At 45.6% G+C, this 16,565-nt stretch overlaps 1 protein-coding gene across 1 annotated transcript in view; it reads right to left on the bottom strand.

The window, feature by feature from the left end:
* Positions 1–9,201: 9,201 nt before the first annotated feature.
* The window catches only part of LOC147451490 (alpha-L-fucosidase 1-like), a 28,188-nt gene continuing 20,824 nt past the window's right edge, over positions 9,202–16,565 (bottom strand). The window contains exons 2-3 of the mRNA XM_086520384.1: positions 10,245–10,484; positions 9,202–10,158 (exon numbers count right to left, since the gene is read on the bottom strand). Coding sequence (XP_086376510.1) covers positions 9,390–10,158; positions 10,245–10,484 — 1,009 coding nt within the window. The 3' untranslated portion in view covers positions 9,202–9,389. The remainder of the gene's footprint in view (positions 10,159–10,244; positions 10,485–16,565) is intronic.

Here is a 16,565-nt window from a genome sequence, read left to right as displayed (position 1 = left end):
AGTAGCTGACTTGCAACAGGTCAAAGTTTCCGAGGAGGCCCAGGTTGTAGGAGCTAGGCCCACAGCGGAAGCAATCTTGAAGAACACCTTTCAGCAAGGGTCTCTTTATGAGATGCTCCGGCTAGATGCAACCCTTAGAAGTGACACCCTCTCAATAATTCAGTCTTTGTACCTTGGTACAGGGCCTAGTGGTGGGCACCTACCTGTGCAGCCCTTGGAGTCCTACATGATTTCATATCCAACTGCTCCCCTCACCAACTATAAAAGTCCACGTCTTACTGTATCTATTCTTGGGCAGCGATTCTCAGGCGTCATAGTGGATGGTGGGTCTGGAATCAATCTAATGCCCGAATTTACCATGTCAGCCTTAGGTCTGCAGCCTACTCGCCCTGCTCCATTCACTGTTACATTGGCAGACCAGAGGAGAGTCTACCCTGTGGGCATAGTAGAGAGGTGCCTTTGAAAGTACAAGACTTCACATTTATCTTGGATTTTGTGGTGGTCAGTCTTCCTCAGGTGGAGGGAGGATTCCCATTGCTGATTGGTAGACCATGGTTGCGGCATACTAAGGCACTTCATGATTGGGGAAACAATGCCATGTGGATACACACTCCCGGCTCCCAAATGCAACCAATCCGGCTTGAAGGAGGGATAGATCCAGTGGCTCATCACAACTCATTGTCAGTACAGTCCAACCCCGACCCTGAGTAGCCCATCCCACCTGACGGGTCTGACGAGGACCTGCTACAGTGGTTGGAAGCTACCACATCGATGCCATGCTACATGGTCTCTATTCAAAACTTACCTACGCCGCCAGTAACACTCTCTCTTCAAACTCCTCAGGAGGACACAGATGTCCAAAGTCCTACAGCGGACAATACAACAGTCGAAGAAGTAAGTGTGTTAGCCCCAAATTCTCATGCTTCGAATGACCCGCCGATGGAAGCCCTCGGTCTTGGGGAACCTATAACACATCATCGAAGGGGAGAGAAATCTCCTCTGCATGCACTCGCCAAAGATTTCCCCCTTCCTGGAGCATCTCCCAAGTCGGACCCCCTACAAAAGCACTCTATCATGTCTGCATCTGAAGATTTACCCTTCGAGGAGCTCCCACATGGATGGTTACAAGAAGAGTATGCAGAGTTTCCAATCGATCAAACACCTGCACATGATGTCTTGAAGCTCCAAGAGGCAGCTCACCTCTCATCTTCAAAGGCACCCTCTCCAACTACACCCCCAGACCCGGTCACAGAAGTCAACCTGGGAGATCCTGACAACCCTCAGCACGTACTGTTAGCAGGTTGGTTATGGGAGCATCCCGCATTACTCAATCAGGTAGTCTCTTTCATACACTCTTTTAAAGATGTTTTTGCTTGGTCCTACAAGGATTTAGAGGGGATTCCACCAGAATTGGGTGTCCACACTATACCTCTGGTTGAAGGGGCTAAGCCTGTAAGAGGCCGAGCTTACAAGCTCAACCCGAAGTATGCTGAGGTGGTCAAGGCAAAGTTAGAAAAAATGCAAGAGGCAGGGATCATTGTACCTGTGGAGCATTCTGAGTGGTTATCACCCATGGTGATAGCACCTAAGAAGCAGTCCAACAAAATCCGTGTGTGCGTAGATTACTGTGCTTTGAATAAGGTAACTATCCCAAATGGTTTCCCAACACCTTTCACTGAGCGTGTGCTCGAAGATGTAGCAAGACATGTATTGTACAGTTTCATGGATGGGTTTAGTGGATACAATCAGTTGGGCATCCATCCAGGTGATCAGCTGAAAACGGCCTTTGTGACTCCCTGGGGTATTTTTATCTACACTCGAATGTCTTTTGGGTTGAAAAATGCCCCACCTTCTTTCAATAGGGCGGTATATCTCATTTTTTGTCCTTTTCTTACGGATTATCTTCACATCTTCATGGACGATTTTTCGACCTTCTCAGGTGCTCAATGTTCAACCCCAGTGGAAAATCTAGAGGAACACCTCGCTCAGCTCTCTGTTGTCTTCCTCAGGTGCAGAGAGGTACGCCTAAAGCTAAATCCTAACAAATGTCATTTTTTGGTTACTGAAGGCACACTTCTAAGCCATGTGGTGTCTGCTAAAGGTTTAGCGCCTGACCTAGAGAAGATTGTGGCAATCTTAAAGTTACCACCTCCCATCAACCCAAAAGGGGTACAGAGCTTTGTAGGCCACACAGGGTATCATCGCAGGTTTATACGCATGTATGCACAGGTGGCTCAACCCCTAACCTGCCTAACCAGTACTGCTGTCCTCTTTCAATGGTCAAAGGCAGAGGCTGAAGCTTTTGCATACCTTAAAAAACGCCTCACTGAAGCGCCTATCTTAGTAGCTCCCGATTGGTCTCTCACCTTTCATGTGCATACAGATGCCAGTCAACTGGCTGTGGGTGCGGTGCTGACTCAACCTAGTAAGGAGTATAACCTGGATCGCCCTGTTCACTATGCGGGTCGCCTACTCACCAAGGCAGAGTGCAACTATAGCACCACAGAAAGGGAAGGTTTATCTATTGTGTATGCTCTACAAAAATTTCGGCACTACTTATTAGGGGTCCACTTCACAGTTATTACTGATCACCATGCCCTGCGATATCTGCTCAACAAGCCGCAAGTTGCAGGTAGAGTATGGCGATGGCTACTTTTATTTCAAGAGTTCGATTTCGAAGTGGTACTCAGGCCCGGCAAACATCATGTCCTTGCCGACCACCTTTCTCGCGTTCACACTGGTGAAGAAGCAACAGGGGTTGCTGACGACTTTCCTGACAGCAGTCTCTTTAAGGTGGATACCACTCCGGAATGGTACGGCGATGTTTTGCATCTGCTTTCTACTGGCCTCTACCCAGAGAATGCTTCTCCCCTGCAGAAGAGACGCCTGTTGCTGAAGTCTAGGCCTTTCACTCTCATTGGGGGCCAGCTATACAAATCAGGGCAGGATGGTGTTATGAGGCGGTGTGTCTCCCCTCATGAAGTCGAGTATATTTTAGAGGATGCCCATAGTGGTCCCACTGGTGGCCATTACCCTGGTCATATTACTGCACATAAGATTCTCCAGCGTGGCTTATGGTGGCCCTATATTTTCCGCGATGCAATTGTCTATGTAAAGGTATGCGACGTCTATGTTCCTATGCGATGTATGTTCACCGAAAATCTTGTTCCTATTACCCTAGAGCAAATGAGCAGGCAGAGAGCACTAATAAGGTTCTGATAGCACTCCTGCGGAAAGCATGTCATCTTCATCCCTCAACTTGGGCTCAAGCTATCCACGGTACACTTTGGGCATATCGAACTTCTTTCAAAGCCACAACCAATCACACCCCATTTCAATTGGCTTTCGGTTTGGAAGCTATAGCACCTTTCGAATTCAACTCAGGATCCCCGCCAGTGGGCAGTCTTCGTGCCAATAGAAATTTGGGGTCAGCATCTATATCTCGTCTTTTCCTTTTAGAGGAAAGCCGAGGTTTGGCTTCACTGGCTCTAGAGGCAAAGCAGCTTCTTCGTAAAGCCTGGCATGATCACCATCTCAGAAAGCCGCAAATAACGCAAGGAGCACTTTGCTACTTTATCAGGCCAAGTTTTTGAAAAAAGCAAAGAAGTTGGTCCCAACATGGCAAGGACCATATAAGGTGATGGAGATTCTACCCCACGGAGCTGTACAATTAGCCACTCTCGAAGGAGTTCCGTTGCCTTTAGTCAATGGATCTCGGATAAAATGCTATCATGCTTAAGCTGCCGCTCAAGGGTCTAACCGAGCTACAATCAAGTGTTGAGCTTCGCCGATTCCTGAACCTTTAAATAACTTCGGAATCACTATCATCGGCATCTTGATGTTCCTTTTCATCTTATCTCATACACCTCTACTTGCACCCTCTCCTTAGACAGCTCCCCTTCTGCAGACTCTGTTAGGCTCAATGGGTTTGATTCTGGAATTGGATCAACTCTATCCTTCACTCTCTGTCTTCAATCTCTGTCTTTCTTGGGCATAACCTAATCTCCTCAATTTCGACTCGGGTCCTTTTCTCAGCTTTTGCCTCTCAAGTGAAACTCAGTTCTTGGAGATGCATAAATGCCTTTGTATCCTTGAGTGGGGTATTTATAAAAGTATGTCACGTTTTATCTGCCACTGTTGATTCTTTTCGAGTACCTCAAAATTATCAATGCTTTCTATTATTCAAGAATATATATTGGTCGTAGCTAAATCTTTAAGGTCTCTAGGATAGTTTCCTACACGTTAAAACTCCCTCTTTATTTTTATTTTTTTTCTACCCTAGGCTTTGTCTCTCCTCTCAACCCCCTCCCCTAGCCCTAGCGCTTTCCCGCTCTCCTCGCCTCTGGCCCTCGCCCCTAGCCCTAGCCATACCCTTCCCCCTTTCCCCTCGCCCTCGCCCTAGCCCTCCCCTTCCCCCTCGCCCTCACCCTCGCCCCCTTACCCCCTATCCCCTCGCCCTAGCCCCCTACCTACCCCTCGCCCTAGCCCTCCTACCTACACCTACCCCCTCGCCCTTGCCCTCCCCTCCCACCTACCTACCCCTCGCCCTAGCCCCCTTACCTACCCCCTCGCCCTCGCCCTTCCCTCCCACCTACCTACCCCTCGCCCTAGCCCTCCTACCTACCCTCGCCCTCGCCCTAGCCCTCCTAACTACACCTACCCCCTCACCCTCGCCCTCGCCCTCCCCCTTCCACCTACCTACCCCTCGCCCTCGCCCTCTCCCTATCTCCCTCGCCTCTCGCCCTTGTTCCCCCTCGCCCTCGTCTCTAGCCCCCTAGCCTCTCGCCTAGTCCCTTCCCTCGCCCTTGCCCTAGCCCTCCCCTTCCCCTCGCCCTCGACCCTCCACCTAGCCCTCACCTAACCCCTCGCCTCACCCCTAAATCCCTCAAGTCCCTCGCCGTCCTCAGACCTCGCCCTCCCAACGCTGCGCCAAAGGCAATCTACATAAAAACAGCAGAAAAAAAAAAAAGCAACGATCCGAAAAGGAAAGACCTGCCTTGAGCTTCAATTTAAACAAAAATCAGCCTCCATCTTCTTCATACCAGAAGCTCCAAGGGTAATCTAGACTCCACACTCTTCCCATCGCCACACCATCGCCAGGTGCCTCCAAAGCTCCTGCACCCTACTACTCCAGTTTCTCAGTGGAAGTCCCCGGCACAGTTTAGTAAGATGGTTCGTACTAGGAATAGAGAAAAGCATCTGCAATCAGAGGAAGAGTCCTCTGCCTCTGGGGATAGCTCTGACAGTAAATCAGACTATACTCCTAGTTCAGAGCACATTTCAGAAGAATCTTCAGAGGAAGATTCACCCCAATCAGTCACTGCTGACAGGGTCACCACTCTCCAGGTGCCTCGCCCGTCTGGTGCCCTCTCCAAGGTACCTTTAGTAATGATATATCATTTACAGGCTCCTAATCCAGCACTCAAGGATGTGTTCTCTCAGCAGCAAATGATGCACTTGGGTCTTCAAAATTTGGCTCAGGCCGATTTGTCCTGCAATATCTGTACTGCCAAGCTAACTTCCCTCTTGCTCACTTTTCCAAGGCTGAATGGTACTACACTTATAGCGGAGGATATCGGACAGGCTATGGGAATATTGAATGTGTTGGCACCTCTGCACGCAACCAAAACCTTCTCGAATTTCTCACCAGAAGAAAGTTCAAATGCTTGTCAGGAACTTTTGCTGGACTCACATCCAGACTATCACAGGAGTCAATAGTTGTATTCAGTGTTACAGTATTATTTTTTATTGCGCACACCGGAAAGAACAGGGGTTCCATCTTCTCCGGGTTCTCCAGCAATATGCGATGCTTTTTTTTGTCTCTACAACTGCCTGCCGTATCCATTTCACCATCTGCTATTTAAAGCGCTACAGGACAAGCAAAGCGTTTTCGGACTCAGCGTAAAGGGAAAGCGGAAAGGTTCAATTGCTATGCAGCCCCTATTATGTATTGGGTAGTGCAGATTATGCAGCAAAAGACAGATGCAAAAGCAGTTCTCACCCTTCAAGATGATCCAAAAGAGCAAGACCATTCCAAAATGGCCAAAGGGAAAGGCATCTTGCGCAAGAGGGCAAAGGTACAAAAAGATTCATCTGAGCAGCTAGCAACACTACCCTTCTCAGAATCACAGGTCAAAATCTCTGACGTCCATACTACAACACCAACAGTGCTCATGTCTACTTCTGTGGCCACCTCAACTTTCACACCACCTCTTGTGAGTAGTGTTGCAGTCACTAAAGCACAACCTCCAGTTGTGTCGCCAGCACCACGTACTACTCTTAGTGCAGGGGCACCTAGGGATAATGCAGGGGCACCTAAGGATATTGCAGGGGCATCTAGCTATGGGACACCTACATCTGACAAGCATGACATATATGATACTTTTGCACCTCAAGCCGACAGACATTTAGAGGCGCACAGAAGAGCCATTTCGACGACTATCAATGTAGCCCTCTCATTGCAAGGTACCAACGGTCTGCATCGCGCTTGCTATGACGGTATGACAAGGGAAGTGCAGGCTCATCTTCAACGAGCGATGGATAGGGACAATTTCATTGCTACAGCTCAAGATCGCATAAGAATCTTAACTCAACAGGTAGTGGACCTCAAACATATTGTCCACACTCAGCAAAAATAGTTAAAAGAGGCAAATGATATGACCGCAGCAGTTCAGGACCTCTCTCCTGTGGTACATACATTGTGTCCCTCTTGTGCAAAATACCAAGCTATAGCCATTTCACAGGCAGTTCCAGCTACAATTACAGCTACAACTACAACTACAACCCTGATTTCTCCGCAAGTTCCTGCTATGGCAACACAGATACAGACACAGACACAGACAGACGTTTCCAAAGCACATTCAGGGGATTCCCAAACAACAAAGAAAGCAAATCCTACCAAGATGGAGTCTAAGCCAACAGGATTTGTCTCATCACAATTTCATGGTCCCTCTATGGCCTCCCCCTCCCAGTCCCCATCCTTTCCTCAGCACTTCTACGGCTTCCCTCGATTCCAACAACTTGTTCCACCCTCGCAGCCTGCTGCCCAATCTTTTCCTGGGTTTCCACCAACTCCACCTACTCACCCTCACCAGACGCAGCCTGCTGCTCATGGGGTGGCTACTCCATACCCGATGTACCCTCCTCATGGCCACTACCCCTCACCATACACTTGGCCTCCATCTCCTTACCCACCTTTCTATCAGCCTCCTCCTCCTCCTCCATCATCCGACCACCAACAATAGATCGCCGATATTTCAGTTCTTCAGTTCCGCTCTCCAGGACGAGCAGCGGTCTTGTGGCGGGCAACCTGTAGCCTGCTATAGTGTCACTTTCACTTTCACAGAACAGTTAGTTTATAGTTGGGCTTTGGTCAGGCTTTGGTCAGTTGGTCTTTGGTCAGTTCACATTAGACGGACTCGTTGGGCAGAGACACGTGGCAGGTGGTCTAGTGGACATCGTGGCCAAGTCACCACCGCCACCCAGTGGGGATAGACTTAGATGATGTTCTTTATGAGCCGTTGGTGGCTCTTGATGATTGTACATATGAGTAGTCGTTTTGGGCCAGCGGCATGAGCTTGTATGGCATTAGCTTGTACGTAGTCGTCTAGAGTGAGTTTTTACACAGAGCACGTCTTCACCATCCCTGCACATCTGAGCCTCGACACCCCCATTGTACCTGTGAGTCCTCGGCTGGAGCTGAGTGTGTTGCCACGCCAGAGTCTGTATCAGTCTTTGAGGTAGTCGAGTCATATGTTCTGGTCTGCTGTTGTGTCTTTGTGAGCTATGTTGATGTCTATGGTTTCCTTTCTATTCAGTTTGTTTGAGTGAGATTGTCACGCACATTACACTAAGGACCACCCACTGTAGAGAGCACGACACATTATCTGCGCTACACTAACTAATCTAGAAGATCAAGTGAATAGCAAAGATGTTGCCCAACCAAAATGTTTGCATGGCATTCGCTGACCAATGGCCAACTCCAAGGAAGGCTGAGAAAGCAGACAAGAAAGCACTTTCTAGTAGAGAGGAGGATGCCCAACTTGTAAAGGGTCCTAAACCCAACCAAGGAGTGATGCATTGTGCTACATAAGGCCTTAGTAAAACATGGAACTCTGGGGAGAAATTGTGGACCGTTGGATAAAGCTTCCAGAATGTGCCACATGGCAAGCCAGATGGCAAACATTTTTCTTGCCATTTTCTCATAAGAGGGGCATTAACTAAGCATTGTACTCCATTGTGAGAGAAAAAGAAAGGGTTTTTCTTTCCTATTTCTATATAGAGGGACATTAGAGTAGTGGGTCACACACACATACACACTTTCTCATCCTCTTATGTAGGCCATTGTGACTTTTCGCATTGTTTCTAAAGTTCTCTCTCTCGCAACATATTCTCCGGTGCTATTGGAAAGAATTTCTAATGACATTCATAGATACACTAAGGAAGCTGTGTTCCAAAATCTATTTTAGGCAATAACTATGTGTGCGCATTGACTCGAGCTTAGAGTAACTTGGGGTAAGAGTATACACATTGTATATCTACTAACATGCATGTGTACAGGTGGATGCAAAATGGAAGAGCCCCGGGGGCATTCAAAGGCACATGGAATTTGGAAAGTAAGAGAGGAGCAATCTCTGCCTTTCACAAGGAGAAATTACCAAACTACCCCTTAAAATGTGTGCAGATTCCCAAAATACCCGTAAAATGTCAAAAATTCTCGACATACCCTTCTATCCATTTCAACTGGATTGCCCCGGCTTTTGCATAGTCTAATCTTTTTTACAATATAGACCTTCCTTGAAGTGCCTTGGACAAAAGCATTCACCAATGAGCTCACAAATAGAAGCATTTGTATCTAAAAATAATGAATAATTTCATCTAGAGCCCATAATACCATCTAAAAGCCTAGTTCTAAAATCTTCTATTGACAAAGAATCGATCTTCCTATGGAGAGTTCCAAAGAAAAATTGGCCATGGAGATATTTGCAAGGTTAATATTGGGTATTGTGGAATTTTCCACTAGTTCAGTACTCGGCGTTGTCACAGCTAGCATTTGCTATAAGTCATCTTTCCTCGTCATGATAAGATTCTCTCTCTCACTAAACATTTTCAGCCAACAGGCTTTTCTATTTTACAAAGTTGCTTATTGGGGGAATTCATTAACCCCCACTGGTAAATATGATAATCTACTTTCAATTGCAATTTGGAGTCAAAATATAACACATTTCTTTTACAGCATTCTATTGACAAGACTTTGACTGTATTAATTACAGAGTCGTAGTCAGCTAGCAGTACAGAAGTTTCTTGTAGTGCTATATTCAAACTGAAGCATCTTGGCGACGCAATTCTCAATGTCAAATGCCACAACTTAAGCTTACTGCACAGCCCATTTACAAGACACTTGAAAAGTCTCTTTGATGATCAACGGGCCAGATTTGCGAAGGCAAACGCATCCAATACTGACGACGTGAGACATGCGAACTTTGAGTCTTCATGCGTGGCTGAGGGACCGTAATAGAGTCCAAGTGTATACCGAACGAAGCTATGAGAGGCTCAGTTCTAGCCTCATCAATGTATAACCTTAAGATCTGAGCCTCAACAGTCTCAATCAAGTCAAGCTTTTTGTAGCCAATGGTTGTCCCTTGACTCATAGCAATCCATTCTCCATCTTTAAGATAGACCACATGATAACTGATTACACGCTGCCCCATGCTTACAGCTTCTTGGATTCTCAACACATTGAAATTGAGTGAAGAACCCAAATCGATTTCCAAATAGCCAGTGCGTTTTCCACTTTCCGGAGCCCAGTAAGTGGACAAATCATCATTCAATATCTCCGTGGCTTCATAGCCTACTCCTCGTGTACTGTCTGCTGTCACTGTAGCATTTGCCGCCAGATTCACAGAAAAGATTGAATGCAGGGCTTCGTTAAAACTAATGAGAGCCTCCGCATCTTCCTCTGAAATGAGGCCGGTTGTGTTTGGAGGCACATTCAGCAGCAGCACACAATTTCTTCCAACTGATTCGTAGAAGAGTTCAAGCAAAGAATTGACCGACTTCGGTTGTTCATCACTATGCCAAAACCACCCAGGGCGAATCGATACATCACATTCGGCTGGTACCCAATCTACTCCATTCAGGTCTCCTTCCTGAGAATAACTGCAGATATAGTATGCAATTAAAAGAAATTAAAAAGACAAGAAAACCAAATAAAAGATAAGGACTGTTATGATCGGAATATTCACATTGCATCATTGTCTCCCCCAATGGTAATGCTTGAGCGGTTCACCATCGCCCATGCCGTTGACCCTGATTCTCCATATTCATTTCCTACCCATCGAGCATCTGGACCCGCATCAGAGAATATGATGGCATTTGGCTGAAGCTGTCGAATCATACTAAACCAGGAATCGAAAAGGTAAACCATCTCAGGTGCATCTTTTCCCTTGGCTCCATCAAGCCATACCTCTGCAATGGGGCCGTATCTGATTTGAAACATCCAAAGCTTTATCTAGATTAGAAAGTTGCAAGTAAGCTGTTTAAAGACCAAGGACGTGACCAGATAAATAAGAAAGTCAAGGAAAACTGCTATCCAATAAGGACTGAGATTCACGTACAAAGGATACTCCAGGTTGTAGAGTGGTAGTAGTATCACAGGCAAAGGATTAAAAACACACATTCTTTTTTGGTGAAACTAAATTCCCATTGATTACATTTTAGTACAAGACATTGCCAGCCAGGATGGGTAAAGCCATGCCAAAAGGCTGGAAACAGTCGTAGAAAACCTGAAACTGCTGAAGTAAAATGTCTCCGAAATATAAACAATCACAAAGAGACTGAAGGAGCTGCGTATGAAAGTATGGCTAGGGTGAAGCTGAATAGCAGCTGCCACAACGAAAAGCTTGCTGAACATGATTTCGTGTATGATAAAACAGCCAAAAGGCCAGAAATCCCACCCAAGCAAAAAAAGTAGTCGTACGCTAGTACAGCAATGGGGGGAATAATATTGGAGCCTTTGTGTAGCCTCACGTAAAAAATCTTGAGCATGAGAACAACACAATGACAGATGAGGTACTGTCTCAGGCAGGTCATAGTTGCATACCCTCACTTGCACAATAGAGTCACTTAAGCATATAGGCATATAAACAGTTACTTAAGTCATTTATTAATAAGTGACTTTGACATGAAATTTATAAAAAGTAGGTAGGACAAATGACTAAAAACCTATATAAGAGAGCTCTTGCCTCACCGTTCCAGCATCAGATTAGAACCCAATACCCACAGCGGCATCCAGTGCCCACAGCACCTCAGCACCCTAGTGTTTGCAAATTGCATCAGTTCAACCCAGCGTTTTTGAATCAGTTCAGCCCAGCATTTTTGCACCAAATCAACCCCGCTTTAGATCAGCTCAACGTTTTTGCATTAGTCAGCATTAGCATGAAGCACTTAGTATTCAGCATTTAGTGTCACAAACTGCTGACATGTCAACCACTGAAGACCCAACGGGTTAGGACTCCCTGAGCCTACACCTGCAGATCCCGGCCGAGGGGCCTAAACTCTAGTAGAAAGAGAAGCACAGAAGGTTTACCAACTTACAGACCTCCACCAAGTGGCCCAAATAATAAATGGGTTAGGATTAAAATCCTGACCCTCCACAGCTTCCAGGAACTGGCCAAGGGCCTAAACCCTTAAAATAGAGCAGAATCCACACACACAAAAGATTGTGCAACAACTGATGACATGGCAGTTGTTCGAACATTCCACGTTTTGCATTGATGACTGCTGATATGGCAGCGCAATACGCACAGGCCTATGGGTGCTAGCTTTTGGACCGGATGCTTTTGAAGTTAGAACTTTCTTCTTTTTATGTAACTGCTTTTGGATAGGCCTAGGGCCTTTAAACATGTGTTGTGGGCTCTCTCTCTCTAGCATGGGAGATGCAAAGCAGAGCCACAGAGCTATATCTTATTGAAGCAATATAAAGAATTACCAAAATATGTGTTGTGGGCTCTCTCTCTCTAGCAATCTATCCGTGGGAGATGGAAAGCAAAGCCACATAGCTATATCTTATTGAAGCAATATAAAGAATTACCAAAAAGGGGCACCATTGTTTGGGGCCATTGCAGTCTAGGGATGGAACTCCACTACTTCGTGTCTAGTGTGGATTCTCTCTCTCTCTCTCTCTCTCTCTCTCTCTCTCTCTCTCTCTCTCTCTCTCTCTCTCTCACGTGACACATCCAACCCTATGTGTCCGTGGACAAGCTACAGCATGACCAAGGTTCAGTCAGTCCAATCAGTTTAGATTAGAAGTGATCTGGCACTTTTTGTGAGTCTATTCGTAGACCGTACATGCCCAGTCACTTGGTATAGAATCTAGATGCATATCCTCTGGTTGCACACAACATGATCATCAGTATTCCCATCAGAATCCATTAGAATCAGTTAGGGGAGTTTTCAAGTGCATTTAGCCTATTTTCCCTATTTTTTGACATTTTTCACTTATTAATTTAAGTGACTTTCCAACAAAAGTAGGTAGGGCAATTTTGCTAAGTTAATATATAAGCAAACCCAAGTTAGTACTTTCTGGCAGAAGAGGCAGCAGGAGCACATGCTCAACAGGCATTCTTCTCAGCAAGAACCCTCAAGCGCCAAAGCTTCCCCATAGCCTAGCGTTTTTGGACCCTCAGCACCTCCCCATTCCCTAGTGTTTTCCACAAGAGTGCATCGCCATCACACTTGCAAGCCTAGCATTTCTGGATCGCCATCAAGCCTTGCAGCAGCCAGCGTTTTTCAACATTAGCAGCCAGCATTTTTCAGCATATTCAGCCAGCGTTTTTCAGCATACAAAAACGCAGCTTTGGACCTGCATTTGGGCAGCGTTTTCAGCCCTCAATCGCTGCATCAAACCAGCGTTTCGGAGTCAAGGACAACAGCCATTTTCAGCCATAAAAACGCAGCAAAACAGTCATTTTCAGCCACCCAAAACAGCCCAAAGATTCGCAGATTTTCAGCAGTTAGCAGACCACAGATTTCAGCCCTAAAGTCGTCGTCGTCATCACCGTCGTCGTCACCGGCATAGTCCCAAGTTGCATCAGTCCATTGCATCTGCATTGTACTACTTTGTGCAATCAAAAGTAGACCACTCTCGCCGACGAGAGTGGGGCCTTCGGAGGAGGGTTTTACAACATCTCCGGTGCCGTATCTCTCTTCTCTCTCTATCTCTCAGTCTCATACACTTGCACACACAGTGTCCATTCACTTTGTTTGTGATCATAGCATTCTCTCGTTAAGAACGGAAGGCTCTACCTTCCATATGAACAAAAGGAACCTTGAGCACAGTTCGGAGCACTCATCTTGAGCAAAGCACAAACAATCATTCCACTGCACCTAACACTCTCTCTCTCTCTCTCTCTCTCTCTCTCTCTCTCTCTTCAATTGTTTGAAGTGCTAAACGTCTGTCTCAGTCTGTTCTTTCAATTAACATGTGATGTTCGTCAATAACAGAACTATCAAACATCAGAGCTTCAATCGTGTGCTTTTTTGAAAGCATACTGGTTCTCTCGAGAATAGACATGGCAGATGGCGTTTCTGGTTGCAATTTCTTCTCAACGAGCTTCGCAATATTCTATTGAAGCATCCTCAAAAGAATCTCCTAGTTAGGCAAAGCTTTCAACAGTAAATGAATTACATGTTGGCACCACAAAGCACAAGGCTTCTAATTGACAACCTACTCAGTCTTCGATTCCGATCAAAGGAGTTTTCAGGAATATGGTTAAGCTCCTATTGTGCACCCAGTGCAACCGCCTCTTCCACCGCCGTTGCTGCCACCTTCCCCACCTCCACCCAAATACAATAGTTGGTGTAAGGTCTCCAACCCCGAGCTAAAAGAGGACCATTGTACCATGAAAAGATCATAATGGAAAAAGTTACTATTTTGAGCAGTTTTTCAAATTCTGTCAGTGCCATGATGTTTAGAATGTTTTAAAACTTTGAAATGTGAAATAAAATAATTTTCAATGAAAAAAATTTCCACCAAAAATAGTAAGTTTTTGGTCACCCGACCCGTCCAGTTTTGACCATGTCGAAAAACTGCAACCGTACCCCGAATTTGAAAAAATGCATTTTCGGACCCCGGGAGACTGCTAAATATGGCAGGTACTCGGGCCAGTACGCCTTAGTTAGAGCTCAGTATAGCAATTTACGGCATTAAAATCCGACTCGTATGACCCGTTTTAGCCTAAAATCAATTTTCCCAAAAATTGAGCGAGGAGGCACCGGAGCTCGAGGCTGTGTGGGAATAGGCCCCAAGCCACTCCGGGTCAGCTTTAGCAACTAGGGGACGCCTTTTGTCCTTGTGGGAGTCTTGAGAGAGTTTCCAAGCTTGCAACTAAGTGTGAGAGCCAGTTAACCAAGCCAACTGGACACTTGGTGGGTAGGAGACTCGACTTTCCATGCTTAACTGGAGTAGCTCCCAGATGTAATAGCAAACAGGGTCGATTTTCAGCTTGAGGAGGCCTATTTAAAGGTGTGCTCACACACACACCCAATACACACACACCTACACACACCTTGGGGAGGTGCTGTCGGCACACACAGTTTTTGAAGGAGAAGCAAAGGAGGGAAGTACTACCGAATTCTCGTCTTGAGAACTCATTTGGATCAGAAAATCGAGAGGATTTTCAACCCCTAATCACGATAATCATGATTTAATTTATGCTCTTCAGTAATTCTCTTTATCATTCTCTTAATTCCTCGTCTACTATGCTTAATCCTAGCTATAATTCTCAATAGCTGCTCTCTAAATCTCCATAGCTATACTCCATACATAATCATCATCCAAATAGCTAATTATGCAGCCATTCATCACTCTTAATCAATGATTAATTCTAGATTAGAGGAGATTTCTCTCTCTAGGCAGCATAGTAATTAATTGTCAGCCGATAATGATGTAGATTTGATGAAATTCTTTCTTTTACCACTCAATATTGTTGTAACTAAGTTATATTCAATTTTCTCGTACATTAAGATGTGATTAAGGCAAAACTAAGAAGAGAATTTTCTCTCACCTATGCATGCGAATTCTGCATCTTTCTAATTACACTAGGAAAGTGATTGAGCTTGCTTAATTCATCTCTCTTGTAATTTAATTAGTAAAATTCTGAAATCCTTAATCATCTAAGCTAAGTGATTAACTTTAGATCCGGTTCCCATAGGACAAATAAAGTATTATCCATAAAATTACTATGTCTCGAAGGAAAAATCTAACCCTCTTGCATAAGGGGGATTGTTCAATGATTCTAATCTATCAATTGGATTGTTATGATGCTCTCGGACCTTAGCTCTTTTCTTCAAGTTTATCATTTAAAGTAGTGAGTATAAAATGGCCCCGGTTAAGAGAACTCGCTTCGGTGGTGCCCACGATCGCGAGGCGGGAACGAGCAATGTGAATGGAAAAGGAAAAGCTCCCATGGACGAACAAGCACCAGCCATCTCACGAGCCATTGACGAAGAAATGGAAGAGTTATGTCACAATTTCATTCAAGTTGTTTAATTTAACATTGCAAACGTTTAGCTAGGAAAGAACATATCCCCAAACATGTTGAAGAAATCCGACGGAAACCTCGGCATTTGAATTCATTTGTACATTAAGTCTAAAGTAGTGTTAACCCTCACGGCTCACGGACACCCCATCACCTACGACGGGCGTGTATTATGTATTTGGTAGAGTCAAGTACCGGGCTTGTCGGACCAATAGGAAAAGGGTAAGAGTGATCGCCGATGAGAGGCGCACTCTAACTGGGACATTCAAGGGATTAGTTGGCTAAGCATGGGCGCCCAAGTGTGAATGGGGTGAGCTCATATAAAAGCCAACTAAACCTAAAATTCACTCATTCTCTCATTTGTGCAATAGAAGAGTGCTCTTGCTCCATCTCCATCTCCATCTTCTTCTTCTTCTTCACCTCCTTGTGTGTGTGTATATGTGTGTGTGAGAGAGAGAGAGAGAGAGCGCGATCGAGCATTGCGGCGGCACGACGGCGGTGAAGCGGTTGAGCGCGACGTAGCGACGTCTCCTTCTTCTTCGCGGCGAGGAATCCTCCACGGCAGGAGCATAGAGCGGTGAGTGACACACCATTGCCCTCTTTTGAGCTTACTAGTTAAGCTAGTTGTGTGCTTGGAGCCGTCTATGGCTCGCACACAGTGTTAGGCAAGGCCCTTGCTTCGACAGTGCGGCAAGGAGCGCACATTTTTGGCGCCATTGCCGAGGAATCGCCCTGCACTAAGCCCAAGAGGCACCTTGTGCTTCTCCTATGGGTTGTTTGTAGTAGGAAAGAAGAGGAAGAGGAAGAGGAATGAGTTGTTTTTCTGCAAGTTGTTAATTTCTGTATTGTCTGCAAGTTCTGTGATTTCTGCATAATGTTGTGTTTTCTGTTTGCACACAGTCTTTGCACAATTAGTAGTCGTTAGCTTGTTTGCAGTGAATGAATAAGTAGGAAGGCAGTTAGCAATTTCTGTTTGCACACAATCTGTACACAGTTTCCTGTCAAGGTTTGCCTGCACACAGTCTT

The sequence above is a fragment of the Adiantum capillus-veneris genome, chromosome 9 (genome assembly GCF_014529385.1).
Source record: "Adiantum capillus-veneris isolate H3 chromosome 9, ASM1452938v2, whole genome shotgun sequence".
NCBI lineage: Eukaryota > Viridiplantae > Streptophyta > Polypodiopsida > Polypodiales > Pteridaceae > Adiantum > Adiantum capillus-veneris.
Note: the sequence above shows the minus strand (reverse complement) of the source record. Positions and strands in the feature narration are given on the sequence as shown.